General features: G+C 41.8%; 1 protein-coding gene across 1 annotated transcript in view; it reads right to left on the bottom strand.

Annotated features, from left to right (window-relative positions):
• STARD9 (StAR related lipid transfer domain containing 9) overlaps positions 1-20,295 on the bottom strand; it is a 130,096-nt gene extending 109,801 nt beyond the window's left edge. Inside the window, exons 1-3 of the mRNA XM_008702186.2 lie at positions 20,163-20,295; positions 15,308-15,377; positions 13,559-13,675 (exon numbers count right to left, since the gene is read on the bottom strand). Of these exons, the coding sequence (XP_008700408.2) occupies positions 13,559-13,675; positions 15,308-15,377; positions 20,163-20,209 (234 nt within the window). The 5' untranslated portion in view covers positions 20,210-20,295. The remainder of the gene's footprint in view (positions 1-13,558; positions 13,676-15,307; positions 15,378-20,162) is intronic.
• Positions 20,296-20,507: the final 212 nt, after the last annotated feature.

The following is a 20,507-nucleotide window of genomic DNA, read 5'->3' as shown; positions in this document are numbered from 1 at the left end:
CCACTTCTAGGAAGAGAAGCAAGAAAAAAAGATTTTAACACACTCTTCTATTTACCTCTTCCACTCCTGGGGACCAGATGTAAGGGGCTGTTTGTATATAGAAAATGATCTTAAGAGTGAGTCCATCTGCTTCTGCCCAGAGAAAAACTCCCCAGGGGCTCTGCCTTTTCCAACTTCTAAATACAAACTGAGGGATGCCTGGGCACATCTGGTCATCATTTGATTTCAGGCTTCTATTGTATTCAGTCTGTGGGGGGAAGTAAGTCTATAAATAGCTCATGCTGCTGTGCCTTACATTTGAAAAATGAGAAACCATCAACTGCCTTTCCTGCAGAGAGAAGAGAATTCTTCACTGAATCCAGTTCCCTCCATAACAATCACACATCAAGTTAGTACGCTAAGTAGCCAGCTTCAGTCAACTAATTCATACACCTATTTTATTGTAAGAGTAAATGGTATCTAGAAAGAAACCTAAGAGGGAGCTCCAATTTAAATTAGTGAATGATTTAAATTTTTTTTAGAGAGCAGGAGGGTCAGAGGGAGGAGAGAATCTTAATCAGGTCCCACACCCAGTGCGGAGACTGACAGGGTGCTTGATCTCACAACGCTGAGATCATGATCTAAGCTGAAATCAAGAGTTGGACGCTTAACCGACTGAGCCACCCAGGCACCCCAAAATTAGTGAATAATTTATATGATGCTTTGAGAAGTCTCTGATCTTTTTGGAAACTCACCAAGCTATGTGCTCTCTTTCTCTGTCAAATAAATAAATAGAAAGTCTTAAAAAAAAAAGATTCGTGTATTTATTTGAGAGAGAGAGAGAGAGAGAGCATGCACAAGTGGGAGGGGCAAAGGGAGAGAGAATCTGAAGCAGACACCACACTTCAGATATTCAAATAAAGCTGAGCGTGGAACCTGAAGCAGGGCTCGATTTCACAACCCTGAGATCACGACCTGAGCCGAAACCAAGAGGCAGACACTTAACTGACTACACCACCCAGGTGCCCCAAGAACTATGAATTTTTAATGGGTAACTACAGTGTCCAATTCTTTTTTTTTTTAAATAAGATTTAAATGTAGTGGGATCATAACCTCAGCCAAAGTCAGACACTCAACTGACTGAGCCACCCAGGCATCCCTTCAGTGTCCAGTTCTTTTTGGCTATTTCCAGTGCTTCACACAATTTTTGGAATATTTTTTAGTAGCTATACATTGAATAAATAATGGAACAAGTTAAAATAATCACATATTATATGACCTTAATGAGCTTTCACAAATAAAAGAAACATCAAATTGAATGTTGGTTTAAGGGAGAGGTAACAGAAGAGGGGGCCAACCAAGTAGAAATGACAGAACAAAGATACAAATAGATTGTTTCCCCTCATCCTCACACCAGCTCAGAACTCCAAAAAGGCCATTTTTGCTGGAAGCTGAGCTTATATAAATGTATGTAAATCACAGATTAGAGCCGGTATACTCTAGTGACCACCCCTAACTTCAGATCCTAAAAAAGAAAATATGAGACCAAACTCCTTTCCCAAAAAATGTAACTCAGAAAGAAAAGCAAGTAGCAACAAGGATGTTGGACAGCCAAGATCTACAACTGGAAATGCTCCAAAATGTTAGAGTAAATTATGAAATTTTTTTTGGCTTTAGAATATATGGAAAAGTTTCCTGTCCGTGCTCTAGAAGTCACAGCATACTATCACTGTGAGCAACAAAGACTCTGGCTGCCTTTGGTTTAGGAGACAAATGCTGAGTTAAAATTTGCTCTGCTAGAGTCCATAGAGCAAATCACAAACCAATGTGGATCATGTGCTGACACTAGTCATAATGCTATATAGTTCGTGGGATATAAATCAAACACAGTCTCCATCTCGGCAGTATCCAAAGTACGATAGCTGAAATAAAGCTGAAGAATATACTAACAGAAGGAAAATGACACCAGATGAAAATATGGATCTAAAAAAGAAATGAAGAGCACCATGTAGTAACTGCATGGGTAAATACAGAAGATTTTTTATAATTAAGATTTTAAAATCTTTAAAAGATAATTTACTGTCTAAGCAAAAATAATATATAATAGAATTGATAACATATGTAGACAAAGTATATGACTTGATAGGATAAAGACAGAGAGGAGAAATGGAAGTATTCTAAGGCAGGGGAAGTAGTATCTTATCACTTGAAGGTAGACTATAATAAACTAGAAATGTACACTATAAACCCTAAAGCAACAACTAACAAAACAAAAAGTTATAGCTAAAAAATCAACAAAGATAACATGGAATCATAAAAAAATCCAATCCAAAAAAAGGTAAAAAAAAAATACAAAACAAAAAACAAAGAACAGATGTAACAAATAGGAAACAAATACACAAAATGATTGTCATAACTGTACTGGTAATTACACTAAATGTAAATGGTTGAAAGAGACCCAATCAAAATGCAGAGATGATCTGATTAGGAAAACATATATGCTGCCTACAAGAAATTCACTGTAAATATAAAGACATAAATAGTTTAAAAGTTCACAGTAGCAAATATATTATGGTTAACCCACACAGAAGGTTACTATGTGACCATCAAAAAAATTGAGGTAATGATATAAATGGATATGAAAATGTCTCCAAGATATATTAACTGAATAAGGCAAGATGCAGAATAATATGTGTCCTCCAACTTTTTAAAGAGAATATACAATTATATGCTTATATTTGCATACAATTCGCTGAGAATATATATGAGAAATTGATAACAATGGTTGTCTCAGCACAGGGGAAGGAGGTGGCTGGAGATAGAAGAGACATTTAATTTTCACTGTATATCCTGCTGTACCTTTTTTTTCTGCCATAGGCATATATTACCTATTTTTAAAAATTAAGACAGTATTTTTGGACAAAAAATATTTTTATTAAAGAATTGAAAGCAGAAGATACTTTCATTGGCAACATATAGAACTCAGCAGAGAGATTATCTTGTTTGGTACAGAAAACAACAGAGAATAAAATGCAGCAGTAATAATAGTGATATTTAGGAGCACCTGGGTAGCTCAGTCAGTTAAGTTGTGGACCCTTGATTTTGGTCCAGGTCATGATCTCAGGGTCATGCTCCATGCTCAGTGGGGAGTCTGTTGCAGATTCTCTCTCTCCCTCTCCCTCTGCACCTTCCCCTGCTCATGCTCTCTTTCTCTAAAATAATAAATAAATCTTAAAAGAAAACAAATGATATTTACTTAATGTTTCTACTCTTTTCAAAGTTGTCTGAAGCCTAATACTTCCTTTTATTGTAAAAAAAAATATTTTTTTTTAAGATTTTATTTATTTGACAGACAGAGAGACAGACAGTGAGAGAGAGAACACAAGAAGGGGGAGTGGGAGAGGAAGAAGCAGGCTCCCAGCAGAGAGTAGGGAGCCTGATGTGGGGCTTGATCCCAGGACCCTGGGATCATGCCCTGAGCTAAAGGCAGATGCTTAACGACTGAGCCACCCAGGCACCCCTATTGTAACAAAATTCTTGTAATGTTGGTAGGTAGAGAATTATCACTCCTTCTTAAAAGTTAAAAAAAAAAAATTGAGGCTATTTAAATCACATAATATAAAACTTGTTCCAGTAGACCAAAAGTCATCAAGGCTTGCCTGAAATGGCAGTTATGTAAGTGGATATGGGAGAGTCTAAACAGCTTCTTTTTTGAGTCAACCAGACAGACTGGTAAGAGAAATTTCAAACAGAAAATAATCCACACTGGGACCCCTGGGTGACTCAGTCAGTTAAGTATCTGACTCTTCATTTTAGCTCAGGTCATGATCTCAGGGTTGTGAGATCCAGCCCAGAGTAGGGCTCACATTCAGCGGGCAATCTGCTCGAGATTCTCTCTCTCTCCATAGCCCTCTGCCCCTCCCCCCACTCACGTGTGTGCTCTCTCTCAAATAAATAAATCTTTAAAAAGAAAATAAACGAAATTTTATAGCCCAAAAAAGCACAGTTAACTGGGCCTTGAGAAAAGTAGTCATCAATTCAGATTTGTATAAATTACAGTGGAACATATCCCATACTCTGTTACAGTCTTGCTACTAAAAGTGTAGTCCTCAGGCCAGCAGCATCTTGACTCCACCTCAGACCTCTTGGTTCTAAATCTGCTTCTCTAACTTGAATTACTTTCAGGTGCATAGGTATCACCTAGTGATCTATTTAAAATGCAGATTTTAATTCAGTACCCTTGGGTTGGGTCTGAAAATACACATTCTTCTTGTCTTAAAGATTTATTTATTGAGATGCCTGGGTGGCTCAGTCACTTAAGCATCTACCTTTGGCTCAGGTCATGATCCCAGGGTCCTGGGATCGAGTCCCGCATTGGGTTCCTTACTCAGCAGGGAGCCAGCTTCTCCGCCTGCCTCTTTCTCCCCCTGCTTGTGCTGACAAATAAATAAATAAAATCTTTAATAAATAAATAAATATTTTATTTGAGAGAGAGAGAGTACGTGTGCACATGCAAGTGGGGGGGTGGGGACAGGGAAAGAAAGACTCTCCAGCAGACTCCCTGCTGAGCAAGGAACCTGATGTGGGGTTCAATCTCATGACCCTGAGATCATGACTGGGCTGAAACCAAGAGTTGGGATGATCAACCAACAGAACCACCCAGGAGCCCCAAAAATATACATTTCTGACAAGCTCTATGCAATATCAAGGTCCACACTTGGAGTAGCAAGGCAGAACAATCCCAGGCTCTCTACATCTGTGTTCCCAGAGTAGGAAGCAAGTCCTCTTCCTCTCATGGTAAGCTGGCATCTGGATATGCATGGTCTTTAGTAAAGCTCAATAGGCATATCCAGAAGGAAAAACTAGCAATATGTTCCTGGAAGGCTATTTTTCTACAAGAAAGTAGCTTAAATAATAAGGTCAGAACACTTCTATTCTGGAACAAGAACAGATCTGTATGGGGGTGCCTGGGTGGCTCAGTTAGGCATCTGCCTTCAGCTCAGGTCATGATCTTGGGGTCCTGGGATTGAGCCCTAAATCGGGTTCCCTGCTCAGTGGGGAGTCTGCTTCTCCCCCTCTTTCCTGCTCTCTCTCTTGAAAGAAAGAAAGAGAGAGAGAGAGAAGGAGGGAGGGAGGGAAAGAGAGAAACACGGAGAGAGAAAGAGAGAGAGAGAAAGAAAGAAAAAAAGAAAAGAAAAGAAAAGAAAAAAAAAAAAGATCTGTATGATGCCCCATAGGCAGGCTGCTAAAAAATCAGTAGAGATGGAGCTAATATAGCCCCAAGCTGCTTCTCCCTCTGACCCCCTCTCTCTCTCATGAATAAATGAAGCAGGGGGAGTGGGAGAGGGAGAAGCAGGCTTCCTGCCGAGCAGGGAGCCCAATGCAGGGCTTGATCCCAGGACCCTGGGATCATGACCTGAGCCAAAGGCAGACACTTAACGACTGAGCCACCCAGGCGCCCCTGCTGAAACTTTTTATGTAGTCATCTGCTTTCCACTGAGCACAGAACTAGAGAGAAACCAGTCCCATTTCTTTCTCCACACTTTCTGAACTCTTTTAAGAACACAGCACTTAGAAGGGGCCTTTTGTTGGTCAGCTGGACTGGCTCCCCCAAACAGAGGACCATTGACATGGTGCTGAGAGGGTGCTTGGACACAGACTTACTGTGCAAGTATATGGGAGAGAATTTAGCACCTGGCCCGGCAGACCAAGTGGCCTCCTCTGGAAAAGCCTACCGTTATCGGTCTGCCTGTGCACACTTGTCTACTGTGGTAGACACATAGACCTTTTGTTCAAAGGGCTGCTCTTCAGTTTATATCCTCTTGTTTAGATGATTTTATAAATCAGTTTTTCCAGATTCTGGAAGTAAGCAGCACCATCATCACACTTCTCTTTTTCAAGCAATTAATTGGCAATCCTTTCAAAAACAGGACAAATTCAAATGTAAAGGGAGTGCATGTATGGGGCAACTTGTCAGCATTGCACATGCAAGCAAGAGAACTTCTGGGTAATGTCAAGAACTGTCTCGGAAACCCTATTTATATTTTTATATTTATACTTAGGCTGCCTCAGGTCTGCAATTGACTATGGAGCTTCGGGTATGCCTCCTCTATAGATAACCTCCCTCACTAGCCTAGATCTCAAGGACCCAGATAGTACCAGAAATTTCTGTTAGCCCTTGGCTCACAGGGGAGGAAAAAAAAAAAATCCAAAGGCCCCTTCAAACAAGCTTTTGCATTTTAAAAGATTTCTTTGGTTTCTGCTGTTCATTTTTGTACAGGCATCCAGCACCAGCAGCAAACATTTTCAAGGATCTCAGTTCCTCAGACGTTTATGAGTTTGAAAGCTACTTTTTAAAATTTCAAAAAAAAAAATCCAAAGGCCCCTTCAAACAAGCTTTTGCATTTTAAAAGATTTCTTTGGTTTCTGCTGTTCATTTTTGTACAGGCATCCAGCACCAGCAGCAAACATTTTCAAGGATCTCAGTTCCTCAGACGTTTATGAGTTTGAAAGCTACTTTTTAAAGATTCATAATCAAGTTTCTAGAGAGGGGAAAAATGTGTTAGATGAAGCCAAAAGAATGACCTTATTCCCTTAAAATCCAGCCCATGGCCATGCTTATGTAGCTGAGCAGCTGTGCTGCTGGCAGGGGAAAGGAACATACTGAAATGAAACACTCATGATAACCTCCCTTCCTGCAGAGCCCCATCCAGTTACTGCACAAAAAGGCTTTTTCTTATAAACTTCTCTCCCTTCTACTTCTGTCTCCATCTTGGTTGGGAAGAAATAGCACTAGAGATGGAATGTACACAACTCTGCAAATATTCATAAGAAAATGCTTTGACGCCCACACACTCCCCAGCTCCCCTAACACATACATGCATTAGGGAAAAGGGATGCACAGAGAAACTGATAGGCGTCAGTGGTTCTCCAACTTACAGAAACTGAGAGGCTTTCTCAAAACAGGCAGCAAGATTCAAGAAGGCAGAGTCCTAACTCGTCCTTCATCCACTGAACCATAAATTGAGTAATTGATCCAATAACCATTAATTGGTCATTTAAAATGTATGGCACTGGGGGCGCCTAGCTGGCTCAGTCGGTGGACCATGTGACTCTTGATCTGGGGGTTGTGAGTCTGAGACCCACACGTTGGGTGTAGAGATTACTTAAAAATAAAATCTCAAAAAAAAAAAAAAAGTAAAATGTGCAACACTGGAAATAACAGAAATAAACAGAGCTGTGTGTGGTGCGGCATTTGAAAGCTAAGACTCTGGAGTCACACGGTCAAGGGTTTGAATACTGGGTCTGTGACTTGGCTGTATGACCTTAAAGCAAGCTACTCAAAGTGCTGAGCCTGCTCCCATCCTGAAAATGGAAATAATAGTGACTGTAAAAAGTGCTATAACCCTAACAGCATCTCCCCCTCTGTGAACTCTCAGATTTCTTCTTAGTTTCTTCTTCATGCTCCCCTCCTCTTGCCCCTCTAAGGTCCCTCCCTCAGTTTCAGTAACTCTTCCACCTTCTCTACTCTTCCTCCAAAGCCTTCAGTCACACTGCAAGCTCAGACCACACAAAAGAAATGAGGGTCTCAGTCCGTTTCTCTACCTCACTCTACTTACTTTCTGAAGAAGTAATAGATCATTTGTCTTCATCTTATAATGGGTTGGAATCCCCAGAGAGAAACACTCCTTCTTTTGCAGCAGTATCTAATCACAGCCTGGTCACATATCAGGATTCAAAATTTCTGCACAACTTACTCTTGATGTCCTAATCACATACAATCGTCCGCAGTTTCCTCTATTTTATCCTAATGGAACTGAAGACCAACTGGTTCTAATGCTCTGTAAACTGTTAAAATCATCATGTTCTGTATTTGATCATTATTATCACCTGTCTTGTCTGTGAACCAACATCCCTTCATTAAATAATCACATGCAGATGCACACAACGTGTACTATACTGATAGTGGCCTTCTTCTTGGTTCCTGCAGTCAGCCTTTCAATCATTTTGAGGGGTATGTGGGGTTTTCCTCTGAAGACTCTCAGAGTTCCTAACATCCTCAAACTAAAGTCTGGAACTGAAGAAAATATTCACCAAGGAATGTATTAACACACACACACATACACATACACAATCCCCACCCCTCTTCGGGCCTCTTTGAGGGTGGGCAATGGATGTACTGTGTGTTGTTTGGTGTTCAGTACATGGTGGAGACTAATTATTATAAAAACAAAAGCACAAACACATTGCTGCTGTAATTTCAGTTTTGAATCCAGTGGTTATGGGAAGGAAATCTCTTGCACACTCACACGATTTTTTATCTGGAAAAGATACAAGTGTTTTAGGTATTGTGTTTCAGCCAAATAACTGACCATTTTAAAATAAAGATTCCCAGGAGAATAGAAGCAATTGCTTTCCACAAAGGGCTGGATAGCTTTTTGTTCCTGGACGTGCTTTCTGTTGACTCAGTCTGCACTTGTTTTGACAGCCAGTTACAGCCCTACTTAGGTAAAGCTGAGCTAATGCTCTTCATGGAAAGTTTTACAAACACGAAATTACCCAAACACAATATACTTAAGCAGAGAACTCCGGCTCCAAGAGATATTCCTGACCAGGAGGAAAGGAGGGAAGTTAATTTTTCAAGTGGAGCATGATGATCCAGAAGGGATCACAACCAGATTCAAAGAAGAGATTTTTCAAATCTAGTTCAGATCTTAGAAGCATGGGCCTCATTTCTCTTGTACTGTGATAAAGTAATCACAACACGGAACCAAGCCACAGTACTCAGGACCTCCCTTATCAACTCCGGTTACCAAGCCCTGGGCTGGGAACTTAATTATTTCATTTCCTCCTCACAGGAACTCAAGCTCAAGAAAGGAGGACTCCGAGAATTTAAGTAACTTGTCTAAAGTAAGTCAGCTAAAAAGTGGCTATCCCTGAATTAAAATCCAGGTCTAACCTCAGAGGAGAAGTAGATTAACATTTATACAGATTATAACCAGATAAAATACAGACTAATTTTGAAGAAAAGCCTTGGCTGGAAGTCCAAACATTAACAAAGACTAAAAACACAATTCAGATGAAGAATGAGCTGCCTTAAGAATGGGAAGCTAATGAGACAAGGGTCACAGGATAATGGACAAGACAGGTGCTAAGATCCCCTACCAGCCTCCATTCACTACAGTCTTTTCTCTATCTTTCCTCTTCACCCTCTCTCCTCTTTCCTAATTTACCATCTCTTCCTTTTCCTATACCCTTTTTTTTTTCCTTTTTACACTGTAGCGTTGCAAAGCATATGAACTTTGCACTCAGATAATCTGTATTCAAATCTAAGATTCATTTCTTATTGCATGACTTGGGCAGATTACACAACCTAAGTCTAAATTTTCTTAACTATAAAAGGATAAAATCTCCTACCTTTTAGGCTATTGAAGGGATTAAATAAGACAGTATGTATGAAGAGATGACCAGGTCTCCTAGTAGACTAACTGAGATTTCTTTTAACTTTGAGGGTCTGTGATTTGTCTTGGGATTTGAATCCCTGCTCCATCACTAACCGGCTAAGTGATTTGGGCAAGTCTTGTAACTTTCATGTACCTCTGTTTCCTTATCTATAAAATGGAATAAATAGTAAGGACTTAATAGACTTGGGAGATGATCAAATGGAATGATAAACATTTAAAATCTATAGATATTTAACAATATATTAACAAAGAAACCTGCCTCTCAGAATTTACAGTAGCGGACTTGTTCTCTAAAGACCCATGTTTGCTGATGGCTAATTTATGTATCAAGTGTGTCACCACTAAGGAATGGTTAGTGCTAAAGCACTAAGAAATACACTGGGTGCTTTACATAACTAATGAATCATTGAACACTACATCAAAAACTAATGATGTACTATACAGTGGCTAACTGAACATAATAAAAAATAATAAATTATAATTCAAAAAAAAAGAAAGAAATGCTAATCTTGAACTTATCTTCTGAGACTATAAAATAAATATAAAAACAGCGAGGTAGAATGGTACAATGCAATGAAAAGACTACCATAGGAAGCATGGGTCCAGTCCTGCTTGGGCATTAACTGCCTGTATAATGCCATAAAAATCAAACAGCTATATCTGGGACATGAGAGGGATGGAAATATTTTTTATTTTCCTGATTGGGATTGCTACTGGCATTCAGTGGGTAGAGGCCAGAGATGCTGCTAAACATACCACTGCACGGAACAGATGCCCACAGCAAAGAATTTTCTGGTCAAAATAGAATTGTGGTTAAGAAGCCCTGGCCTAGATGACTGCTAAGTTCCCTTTGAGCTCTAACATTCTAAGAGACTATGATGAGGCAGCACCAACACCAAACAGAGGACATTCTCGCCAACATCTATCAAGCAATGGCTTATGACGTTGCCCAAAATCCCCCTATAGCCAGTGGGGGGAAATTTTCCCTCTAATATTTAAATACTCTGAAATTGGTGCTGTATTTCAGAGGGTGAGGACAGTCTTTCCTCACAATAGGAAGAAACCCAGGGGATGCCTGGGTGGCTCAGTTGGTTAAGCCTCTGTCTTCGGCTCAGGTCATGATCCCAGGGTCCTGGGAACGAGTCCTGCATTAGGGCTCTTTGCTCAGTGGGGAGTCTGCTTCTCGCTCTGCCTGCCCCTCCCCTTGCTTGTGCTCTCTTTCTTTCTCTGACAAATAAAATTTAAAAATCTTTAAAAAAAAATTGTTTAAAAAAGGAAGAAACCCAGGGATAAAGGGGATACAATCCTCCAAGAACTTGGTCCCTTGCTCTTTGCAGTTAGAATCTGTGCTTCCAAAGCCATGAGTCTTCTGGCCAAGAAGCTGATTTAAGTAAGTCTGAATCAAGGTCAGAATAAGATAATACACACAACAGCATACGTGAATCTCAAATACATCATGCTAACTGAAACAAGCCAGACTCAAAAGACTACATACTATTATATTTACATGGTATTTGGGAACAGACAAAACTGTAGGGACATCAAACAGATTAGCAGTTGCCAGGGACTGAGCGTAAGGAGAACAGTTTGACTACAAAGGGACATGAAGATGCACTGTTTTATATACTGATTATAGCTACACAACTGTGTCAAAACTCATAATAATGCACACTTTACATTAAAAAGGTGAATTTTACTGTGTCTAAGTTATACTTCAATAAAACTGCCCCACTCACCCCCACCCCCACCCCCAAAATATGACCACAAATGCTATAAAGAAGATTGTTGTACTTTGGGAGAGGTTGAACTGGATGACATCAAAATTCTTTCCACCCCACGTCGTGTGATTTTATGGCAGTCTGCCTCTCCTACCCTGGTGACTTCAGAGTTAAGTCTGGGCTCCAATTTCTGTGTTAAAACGATGAGTCTCTCTGACCAAATCCTGCCATCATTCAGAGATCTCTGGCCCTACTTTAGCTTGTGACAGAGGCTCCTTTCCTGCTATCTCCTATCTTAACTCCTGTTGGGACTGATGAGGGCCTTAGACAATTAATAAACAAGTGAGAATAAACCTCAGGGGATACAGGCTTTATCTCTCTGCACAGGCTTCCTGTCTAAATCCCATTTGATCTTTCCATTGAACTCCAAATCAGGCAACAGAAGAAGAACCATATTTATGAAGTCCTCTCCACTATGGACTTTCAGGCTTCCCACTACATTATTTTTATATACTTCAGCTATATAAACGTAAAATGTGAGCCTCACACCAAAATTACACCCAAGTTTATTGAGACATATATAGATATGTAGTTTTCTGTCTACACACATTATTGACCCAGATTATTGATCTAACAAATGATACACAAAATGGTTAATTTTTCTGGTATTCAGAATAGCCACAGGGCACCTATGTGGCTTAGTTGGTTAAGCAGTGGACTCTTGACTTCAGCTCAGGTCATGATCTCGGGGTCCTGGGATTGAGCCCCATGTCAGACTCCCCTCTCAGCAGAGAGCTGCTCCAGGATTCTCCCTCTGCCCCTCCCCCCACTCATGAATGTGCACGCACACGCGCAAACACACACACACACACGCGCACGCGCGCTCTCTCTCTCTGAAATAAATAAATCTTAGGAAAAAAAGAATAGCACTAGATATGCTATGGCCAGGGAGGACTAAAATAGCGATCAGAATGCTCTCACTTTCTACTAAAAAAGACCACTGTCTTCTATGACACATACATAGTCACAACTGTGAACTAATGTAGGAGTCCCATCCTCTTATTTGAAAATCAGCTTTCTTGGTTCTTCATGGTAGATCTCAGTGGAACAGATAGAAACACCAGGAACCAGACACCTCACATATGCTTGAGTGCTAGGATAAAAATCAAAGGTCAAAGACAAGCCTGTACCTGCCAGTGCCTCCGTATTCCAAAGGACAGAAAATATAGAGACTAGGTAATATCCATACTGACCTTCTCTGCTGAGCATTTATAGCAAACACATTGTCACTACACATATAGGGTGTTCATACTACAACAGAAGGAGCCCACAACAACAAATCCCACAGTGGTCTAGGGTCTTGTTTCCACATGTTCCCCTCAGACGAGAAGAACGGGGGAGTTAAACTTCCGTGATTTAAAATTATTCAATCACCTTCAGAAGTCTGCAGCAGCAAAAAATCAATACTGTCCTCTAAGTCATTTAAACTTGATAACATTGCTTCTTTGGCATAATCAGAAAAAGCTTCACAGAAAACTGAAACACTTAGCAGAAAACCTACATTAGCTTTTTATTCAAAAGTATATAGACTGACTTGGGTGCCTGGGTGGCTCAGTCGGTTAAATATCTGCCTTTGGCTCAGGTCATGATCCCAGGATCCTGGGATAGAGTCCCCTGTGGGCCTCCCTGCTCAGCGGGAACTCTGCTTCTCCCTCTGCCCCTCACCCTGCTTGCGTTCTCTCACTCTTCCTGTCACTCAAATAAACAAATAAAACATCTTAAAAAAAAGAAGAAAAAAAGAAACAGAGAGAAGTCCTATAGACCCACTTAGCCAGACCTGCTGCCTCAGAAACTTGTGAGAGAGCTAATTAGAACTACCAGACACAAGAAGGGTGACAGCCTTGCTGGGAAGGCCTTGGCTAGTCCTCTCAATCCTCAGCACGTCAATAGAGTTCACCTCTTACATACCTTGCAGACTGCCAGACTAGCTGTCTAGGCCTTTTATGTTCAGCCTAGGACCACAAGCACAAGCCTAAGACTCAAAGATACTAGCCTCTAGGATTCCTGGGCCCTTCTGCTATACATAACACAGGCCAAGTTTGAGGTGAAGCCATTTACCTGCCATAAGAACACTACCTGAACTAACTTGTACCCACCTGAATCATGCTGAGGCCCAAAGCTAAGTGGACCCTAGCCAACTTCTATGCCCTAGGCAAGCAGTCTTTTCCCATCTCCTTTTTTCTTTCTGATGGGCTCTCACTACTACTTCTCAGATCAAAACATTATTAGTTTCTAACCAAAGCATTAAAATAAGACCAGGCCCCCAATTTCATGTTAATTTCCCAATAATTATCCAGTTATGGAACACTGAGGAGAGTGAGAGAAATATGACATTACCATATCCTGAGATGCATATTGAGGGTCCTCTGGGTTGACTGAACAATAGCAGTAATCAAAGCCAAATGCCACAACCTTCTCCCGGGAGTCTCCAAAGGCATCTGGTCGATTGTCCACCTAAAATCAAACACAGAATAGAGTCTTCTCTATCATAATGTCAGAATCTAGCCAGTGCCACTTGATTCGTCCCTGCTATAGCTAGAGAGACCTAGACTGGTTATGAGAATCTTTATGTTATCCACCTGAAAAAGAAAAAAAGTAAACTCTGTCCTCATCTCATCAAATAAAAGTTCCAGAGAATTAAATTTGTCTATCACACTATCACCTATCTGCCTACATATGAACCAAGCTTAGGCGAGAAAGCCTTTCCCTCTCTGAGCATCTTCTTATCATGATCATTATTTCTCCAAATATTTCTGTAAAGGATACCAGGAGTGCATGAGTAATTCAGTGCCTGGGCCTGACAAACTCTATCAACCTAGGGCTTTCACAGAGGTCCCTGGGTATCCACCCCCAGTGAAATAGAAAGCACACTGAATAGAAGAGTGAGGCCCAACCCAACTGCCCAGGGTAGATGAGGGTAGAGTCAAAGCTTGGAACCGTACTGACCTCCAGGTACTGGGGAGAATAGTACTACAGCCACATTGTTTTATCTTACTATTTAGACTCTGGACAGGGATAGACAAACCCTAGCACTAGCCACCACAAACTATAGTAGAAAGAGGCTGTCAAAATGACTAAGAAATTCTTAGGGGATAACTGACCTCAAGGAAGTAAGCAGCTAAGTAGGTGTGCAGGGGGCAGATTAGAGTTTGATCTTGGCCAGGATTTATTCTTAAAAAAACCAAAACTCTCAGCTCTCAGAACAAAGCCCTTGAGGTATGTAAGCAACAGAGATATAAATAAGAGACGGCAGAGAATAAAAGGTCTTTTTGTCCCTGGGGAGCGCCTATTGAAAGTTTGGCAGGTCCTATTCTCTTTTAGCAGAGAGCTGCTGACAAAAGGAAACAGATCACATCATGGGGTGGGCATGGCTGGTAGGCCTGGGGTCCAGATAACCCTCACTCGCACAAGTCAGCTTCCTCAGCTCTCATGAATGCTGAGTACCACCTGCAAGCTGTCTATAGCAGCAGTCACAAGGCCAGCTTCCCTGTCTCTCCACTCCCCAAGGACCAGAAAGAAAGAACCACTTCCACTTCCGCTATTCTGGTAAATGGAGGAATGGGTTGGAGGAAATCAGCCCTGGGAGGGGGTGATGGGTGGGGGAGGAAGTTCCAAGTGTTTGTCCAATTGTGACTCAAAGGTCAGTCAGATCTGTGAAAGAAAATCTGTAGCACGACTCAGGATAGTGACTGACTCCCTTCTGGGATCTGATGCATACTAAAATCTGTAGTAATGCCTCTAGATTAAGTGATATCAAATGAGAGGCTTGGGACAAAGTCTAACTGGTGGTCTGGTGAGTTAAATACAACCATGGATGTACCCAGCATGACTTATACTAGCCATGACGCCCATAAGCAGTAAGTGACCAGTTTCCAAACAGCTGCACCCTGTTTGACAGAACTTGGGCTGCAGTGGCCACAATCCTTATACTTCTTTCCTGCTTTATTTTTATACTTGCTTTGTATAAAACTCTTCCTTCTCCCAAACTCCCACCCTAAACCCATTCACATACACATCATCCCAGAAGTCCCTGTAATAATACAAACTCCTCAGTGGAAAGAGAAAACAGTATAATTTCAGGCTTACCTTTAAATTTCTGATTTTTGCCACTTTGCCATCAACTTCCACAATAATTCTTCCCCCTTCTTTGGTCTCCCTAGAAACAAGACCCAAACCCATATGAGAAGAAACATTGCTTGAAAAAAAAAATCAAGAAAAGAGAAGCTGAGATCAGTGCTACTGGGACGAAATGTTTCCCTACTGCTGTCTCTATAAGTAGCTGTCCTGGGTGACATGCTTCTCTGGATCATTAGAATTTGGCTCTCGAAAAGCTAAGAATTACCCCTATTGAGCACCCTCCATGTGCTGGGCACTGTATTAGGTACAGTACATATTATACTTCATCTTATGCAATCTTCCCACTAACACACTCTCCTGACACGGCTTCCTACCGTATCTTCATTTTTTCAGATGGAAGGCTGAAGCTGAGAGAAATTATGTAACTTGTCCAAGGTCACACATCAAGCAGCGGCAGAGCTGGGATTTAAACCCAGATCTGTCTGACCACAAAGCCTGGGCTCTTAACCATACCCTTAGAAATCAGGCTTGAAGTTCTGGAGAGTATCCTTCGCTCAGTGCACAAGGCATCCTCTCTCATTTTCTCTGGGATTTTGAGCATGGATAGTAATGAGAAAGGTTTTGGAGTCCTCTCTGTTGAGATGCTGAGAACATATTTCCCAAATCCTATCCTTTTATCTTCCTAAATTGGAATGAGAGCCAAGATCCTCAAGAATTTTCCTATGTTGCAGTTATGTAGTAACACTGCTAACAACTAACCAACCCCTAAATTTACTTTAAGGGGCTTAATCCAAATGACCCATATACCTGAAGCCCAAAATGAGCAGAATATACTCCACTCTATATATAAAACCTTTTTTCATAACGTAAAAACCTTTAGCTAAAGTGCTCAAGGCCAGAATGTTAACAGATAAGAATTAAATTCATTAGCATTTCCTCCACTACAATGAAAATAATCAATTAAATTACTCCTAGACTGGGACCTTAAAGTTAAGAAAACATGTTCTGTCTCATTTTTATCCTTCCTCATGGTTCCCAGGATGTGACCTTGAGAATTTGGGGAGGGGAGGACAGGCACAGTGAGGCAGGGGTCTTTACATTTAGGGTTTTTTTTGTTTGTTTGTTTGTTTTACCTGTGAGTCTGAGATAAAGCCCTGGATAAGGAAATTTCCCTCTCCCATGTAAAAACATTTGTTACTTAAATTTCCTCAAGGCCCTAATGCTCTTTATTTCACATTTCATGCTAGATACTATTTAAGGCAGCAGAGATATTCTTAGTCACTCAGGATCATAAACCATACAACCCCCCCACACACACACACAGCCCTCAACAATTTTAAAGAAAATCTTTCATCTTTGCTGTTAACATTTTACAAGATAACAGTTCTTTACCTTTCTCCACTTTAAGGTAGATTTTCTTATACCTCCTCCCCCTTTAAAAGTAATACACAGACTATAGTAAATTTGGACAATAAAGAAAATAAGAAAAAATGATGCAATAATTTTTCCAAATCATCTAATTTTTTTAAGTATGCCCTTTCTTGAGGATTCATCTAAGACTCTTTCACATAAAGCAGACCGAAAAGAAGTGTCTTGAATTTGACTTCTTGGAGGAAAGATACAGACTATAAGGGTAAGATGCTGCTCCTTCCTGGCCTGGACCACTGCCATTGGTAACCTAGTGATTCCAAGCTATTCTAAAACAAAATGAGGGAAAATTAAAATTGAACAGAACAGAAAGAAAGGGCACCAACCTCAACTGGGGAGCTGGTCACACAGAGTTCAATGAAAGTCTGCAGAAATGGAGCCTTACACACGGCAGAGTGGCACTACTACCACTTGCCTCCGGCATTCATTCCTTAAGATGAATTTCCCTTTGCATAGGGATAAATTGTCAGTTACACATTTACCTCTAGAACAATGTTTCTCAAAGTGTGGTCCACAGGCTACCTTCATCGGAATTACATGAGATGGTGGGGCTTATTAGTTCGAACTCCTATTAACAAGTTGCATTATGGGGGGGAGGGAGGTAAAAAACAAAACAAAACAAAACCAAGTTGCATTTTAACAAAATCCCTAGGTGGACTCTATGCATACTATAATTTAAGAATCACTGTCCTAGAAGGGAAAATAAGCAAGCCATGACCATTTATTATCTATTCATTTGTAAAACTTAAAAAAAAAATAGACAGCTAAGTATAAGCAGTAATAAAAAACAGTTAAAAATTATATAGCTAACACTTTACTGGACACTTAAGACAAGCCCTAAGTACTTTTAATGTTTTCTTTCATTTAATCTTCATAAAAAAACCATTGAAGTAGTTATCCTATTTCACAGATTAAAACACACACACACCCCACACAGAAAGGGAATATAGTATATGAACAGTAAATTTTGACAGGGCAGGGGTGCCTGGGAGGCTCACTTGTTAAGCGTCTGCCTTTGGCTCTGGTCATGATCCCGGGGTCCTAGGATAGAGCCCCACATTGGGCTCCATGCTCAGCGGGGAGCCTGCTTCTCCCTCTCCCTGCTGCTCGCCCTGCTTGTGCTTTCTCTCTCTCTCAAATAAATTTAAAAAATCTTTAAAAAAAAAAATTTTTTTTTTTTTGACAGGACAGTGGGGAGTGTTCCAAAGCCTACAACATTGGTAAAAGAGAACATGTTCTCTTAATGATGAATGATTTTGGACAGACCAAGGGACAGCAACATATAATGAGCTACAGGCTTTCTAATTATGGGAAACTATGAGGAGTAGGGAGGGAATGTTCCACATTATCATTTTACTGATGGTCAGTTCTAGTCCTACTAAGCAAACAGGCATTTGATCAAGAAGTACAACTTTTCTGTAATCTCAGAAGGAAGGAGCAGCCTGGTCTATTGAATAGAAACTTAACCTACTTTTAGACCTTAAACAAGACCATTTTCTCATCTGGAAAAATATTACAACATCAGATCCAATGATTATTAACTGAATCTGTGCCAAAGACTTATTTGAAGGTTGAACAAACCATATAAGTAGTAGAGTCCCTACATTCAGATGAGCTTCAGCAAAGATGGTGGAAGTTAACAAACACTGGAGTATAGCTGCATCTCTGTAGGCTTCTCTGAGGAGACAGGAGTGGTCTAGACTTCTTAGCTGGGGGGTGGGGAGTGGCCACACTGTGTTTATCCATGTTTGCTCCTGAATCTTCAGCCTGGTATAACCTACTCACACCTGGGTATCCGCAGTATTGGCATTCTACTTCTTGATGCTGAAGGTTCTTAACCTGACTGAAAGTAAACAAGCTTTTGTGCCTTTCTTTCCCCCTCACTTTTGTTTGATGAGATAAATTGCTCTCTACTGTGGCTGCAAGTAACTCAATTTCAACACCATTTTCTTAATCTAATCCACATTATTATAAATTCCTAGCTCTCAAGGAATCAAGAAATTAGTATCAGGAGTGGCCAAGGTAATTATCCTGAGAACCCTAAAAGAACAGTTTTGCCAGAAGATCCACTAGAGGCTACCTCCAAGGTGGCATACTTCTATGAAAACTACTCAACCCTAAGTAACCACATCCAGTAATGTAGAAGCCAGATGTCATAAACCACTTACCAATCTAAACACAGCAGTCCAGGCATGTGCTGCTTTCCTTCTTTCTCCACGTATCTCTTTTGTCTTTTTCCTACTTTCTTTTCTGTTCTTCTGTTTCCTTCCCTCATCCCATCGCTCTCCTCATTATTCTGTCAGTTGCATGACTTCTCAAAACAAATCACCACCATATCAGGGACAAATATAATCCCTGCTAGTACCGAATTGTTATGGGGGACAATGCATTTTTTGATCCTTCTGTCCAATTTTCAAGCCATCTTATGTCCTGGAAATTTTTAAACCTCCCAAATAATTCCACTATATATATAAAGCTACATTCTGCCAGCTTTGTCTCCCTCTCACCAAACAACCAAAACTTTTCTGTTTTCTAACAGCTTAAGTTCTTTGTTCTCAGTGTCCTTTCTACGGAGCGCTCTCTACACCTTCTTCACCTGTCAGCAAACTCTAATAGCGCTTTAAAAAGCACTTCTGGGGCACCTGGCTGGCTCAGTTGTAGAGCATCTGACTCTTGACCTTGGGGTGGTGAGTTCGAGCGCCACATTCGGCATAAAGATTACTTGAAGACAAACAGTTCAAATACCAGCCCTTCCCTGACTTTCCAAACCTGAGTGGAAAATCAGTGAAAAGGGAAAAAAAGCATGTGGCTGGACATTGGATGCCTCAAGAGCTGAGAGGCGCTGCATCAGACTCACGCATGAGGAAACGCGCACTGACCACGCTGAGGAAAGGATTAGAGTAACTTCCTTCTACTTCACAGTTGATGAAAGCACGATCTCCCTGGGCCCCAGTTTCCCTCTCACACCTTACAAGCTGGCTCTCTCCGCATCTCGGAAGAGAAACCCATGTGCGCCCAGGAACACACGCAACTCTCAGTCCCCACAGGTACTCCAGAGCCAAGGAGAGGAGACTGACCGCCCCTCTCCCCGCGTCCTTTCCCAGCCCTGCTCAGGGAACTCAGTGAGAAAGGCCCAACTCGTGCATAAAGACTTGAGCCGCTGTACCCCAAAACTCCTGCTCACAGGGCTCCAGCGACACGGACAGAGCGCACCCCACCCCTGACGCAATCCAAGAACCTCTGTACCCCAGGACACGATCCGAAAGCTCGCCCAACGGCTTTGTCCCGGCAGGCCTTTAAGGTTTCCGGACCCTGGCCCCCTGGGCCACTTTGTGTCTGACTTCTCCGCGCCAGAATCACTTGAGGGAGAGGCGGAGACCTCACCCTCCTCTCAGCTCTTTTGACGCCTCAGGCGCCCCCTCCCTCCCAGACTCACCTCTTGCTGAGGGGCCGGACCCTCACGGCCACCCGCACATTCGCCATCCCTCAGCCACCACCCAAGCAGCAGGTCCGCCCAGTGGCTGCACCCCCGGCCCCAAGCCCAAGCCCAACCCGGCCCCGCCCGCCCCACGCGTCTCACGGGACGGCCCCGCCCATGCGCGCGCCGTGGGCCGGCGTGGGTGGTACCTGCTGTGCCTCAGCCAATCCTGAGTCCGATGGGCGGGAGTTCGTGTGGCCCGGCCCCGCCTGACGGGCCCGCCTCGCTCCGCCCCGCCCCGCCCACGCACCTCCCGGCACGGCCCCGCCCATAAGCGCCTCCGTTCCATGGGGCGGTGCCTGA

This window comes from Ursus maritimus, unplaced genomic scaffold (genome assembly GCF_017311325.1).
Source record: "Ursus maritimus isolate PB19 unplaced genomic scaffold, ASM1731132v1 scaffold_35, whole genome shotgun sequence".
NCBI lineage: Eukaryota > Metazoa > Chordata > Mammalia > Carnivora > Ursidae > Ursus > Ursus maritimus.
The sequence above is the reverse complement of the archived record's forward strand: the minus strand, read 5'-3'. Positions and strand labels throughout refer to the sequence as shown.